The 2,316-nt window shown below is 44.1% G+C and overlaps 1 protein-coding gene across 1 annotated transcript; it reads right to left on the bottom strand.

Moving 5' to 3' along the window:
* Window positions 1-512: 512 nt before the first annotated feature.
* Window positions 513-1,605, bottom strand: LOC131679736 (uncharacterized protein K02A2.6-like). The gene is made up of 4 exons (XM_058960481.1): window positions 1,339-1,605; window positions 1,100-1,267; window positions 876-1,055; window positions 513-827 (listed from the first exon to the last, which is right to left on the bottom strand). The coding sequence occupies exons 1-4, from the start codon at window positions 1,603-1,605 to the stop codon at window positions 513-515; spliced, it is 930 nt and encodes a 309-aa protein (XP_058816464.1).
* Window positions 1,606-2,316: the final 711 nt, after the last annotated feature.

Genomic DNA, 2,316 nt, shown 5'->3' on the forward strand with positions numbered 1-2,316 from the left:
TCTTTCAAACTTTGCATACACATTCTATGTAAAAAAATATCTAACCTTTATGTTGAGTTTTCAAAATAATTTTCCAATAAGGGGGTATTATACTCATTTTAAATAAAAATTTCTATTTTTCGCGAAAAATTCCTCCTTTTTATGAGTAAACCAAAAAAATAGCTCAAAAACTCAACATAGGGGTTAGGTATTTTTAACATAGAATGTGCATGCAAAGTTTGAAAAAAAAATCGGGTAAGTAGCTTTTGAATGGCATGTAACACCGCAAATCATGTTTTTTTCAGAGATGTTCTACAAAAAGCATTGTAACCGTCAACCGAGTCGCTTGTGGATATTTTTGCATAGAAAAATTACACAATATTATTGAAATGAATCATAGCAATGTACAAAAGTTTTGATTAATTTGCTTCAAGCAAAATTTAAAAAAAATCGCAGCAAAAAACTTTTTTTTTCACGCTGAAACTCTGCACCCCACCCCCTCCCCCTTAAGATTTAGGAAGTGCCGCAGTGCACTAGTGACGTGGATCCGAGTGACATTTGCTTGCCACTGATGAGCCCTGTGGCAATTTACGTTTAGGATTACCAGTGTCCCCAACATCTCCCTCCTTAATATCTGTGGTATGCCTGAAACCATCGTGGCGTTCTTCGGTTGCTTCGGATGATGTTGAAATAGATCTGTCTGATGATTGGGAGGCCAAAGGCTGACTTCCCATTGACTTTAATGTGGCAGAATTCCTATCTTCGGGCAAGTATTCATCTGAAGACGATTCAGTTAACGTTGAATGATTATACTGTTTCCATTCGTTCAGCAGGATGTCGATCGGTAACTGTTTCAGTTGTTATTTTCTTAATTCAAATCCTGACGCGGATCGAGCCCTCAACTGGTTGATGTGGGACCGAATCAGCTTCTTGTTGTTCACCATTACGTTGTACATCACTTGACCGATTTTTTCGACAATAACTCCTGATTGTCGAGTCCACTTGTTGTTTGCGTAGATCTGCATTCGGTTGGAACGAGCTCGGTTGACTAGCTGTTGATACATGACTGCTATGCGCTCGAAGAAGATATAGGGAAGTACGTAATGACCGATTGTACAACGTTTCGGCCGGCGTTTTCCCGTTTGGTACATTTGGGTTGGGCGTAGTTAGATAGGTAAGTAGAAATACGTCCAACGTTTCTTGATCGATTGTATTCTCTCTCTCTCTCTTTAATCTTTTTGACCGCTCGTTTGAATGTATCAACAAACCATTCGGCCTGGCCGTTTGACTGCGGATAAAAAGGGGCCGTAGTAAGACGCTGAAAGCCGTTCTCGCTACAAAGCTGGCTGAACTCTGTACTTTTGAACTGTGTTTCGCGGCTGTGACGAGGAGCTCAGGCATTCCCTTGTTGGCGAAGACCGAACGAAATAAGTTGATGGTTGCTGCCGTCATGATTCGCCGATTTGCGAAGACTTCCTGCCATTTGCTATATGCGTCGACGACCACGTCTATCGGACCCGTATAATCTGCACTAACACGTTGCCATCGACCAGTAGTTGACGGCCAAGATTCCGGTGTTGCTTTAGGCGGGGACCGTTCAGCGGACGCACAGTGATGACATGCCATTACGAAACTGACTATCGTCTCATCCAATCCTGGCCATTACACATAGCTGCGTGCGACTGTTTTCATTCGTTGCACTCCCGGATCAAGCACCTCTTCCGGTGGAACTCGGGGATCACGATCCTATCCCCGACCATAATGCAGCCTTGGACGATCGACAACCCTTCTTGACGATGGTAAAATCGTCGCAGCTCCCAATCGTGCGCATCTAGCTTGGAATTTGACCAGCCGTCATGTATGAAACGGTAAACCTTCCGAAGAACTGAATTGGACTTGGTAAGAGGTAAATGTTTGACGTTACTGACCGCTATTGCCCTCAAGTCTTCTTCCAGGGTGGTTCAGGTTACGACGAAGTCTTCGTGTGGCTTGACATGCTGGTTGATGAGACGGGAAAGTACTTCGGCATTCTCGAACTTGGTTGTCGAGACGTATTCCATGGAGAAATCGTATGAGAGTAATGTTAGGGCCCAACGCTGAAGCCGGTTGGTAGTGTAGACTGGCATTCCTTTTTTGGACCCAAAGATTCATAGTAGCGGTACGTGATCCGTTTGAAGGCGGAACCGCCTCCCGAACAGAAACTTGTGAAATTTTGTCACAGCTTAGAGCATCGCCAATCCTTTGCGATCGAGTTGAGAATATCGTTGTTTCGTGGCCGTGAGCGCCTGAGATGCATGCTGAATCACCTTGATCTTGCCGTCGGGGAGCTTATGTTTA

The sequence above is a fragment of the Topomyia yanbarensis genome, chromosome 2 (assembly GCF_030247195.1).
Source record: "Topomyia yanbarensis strain Yona2022 chromosome 2, ASM3024719v1, whole genome shotgun sequence".
NCBI lineage: Eukaryota > Metazoa > Arthropoda > Insecta > Diptera > Culicidae > Topomyia > Topomyia yanbarensis.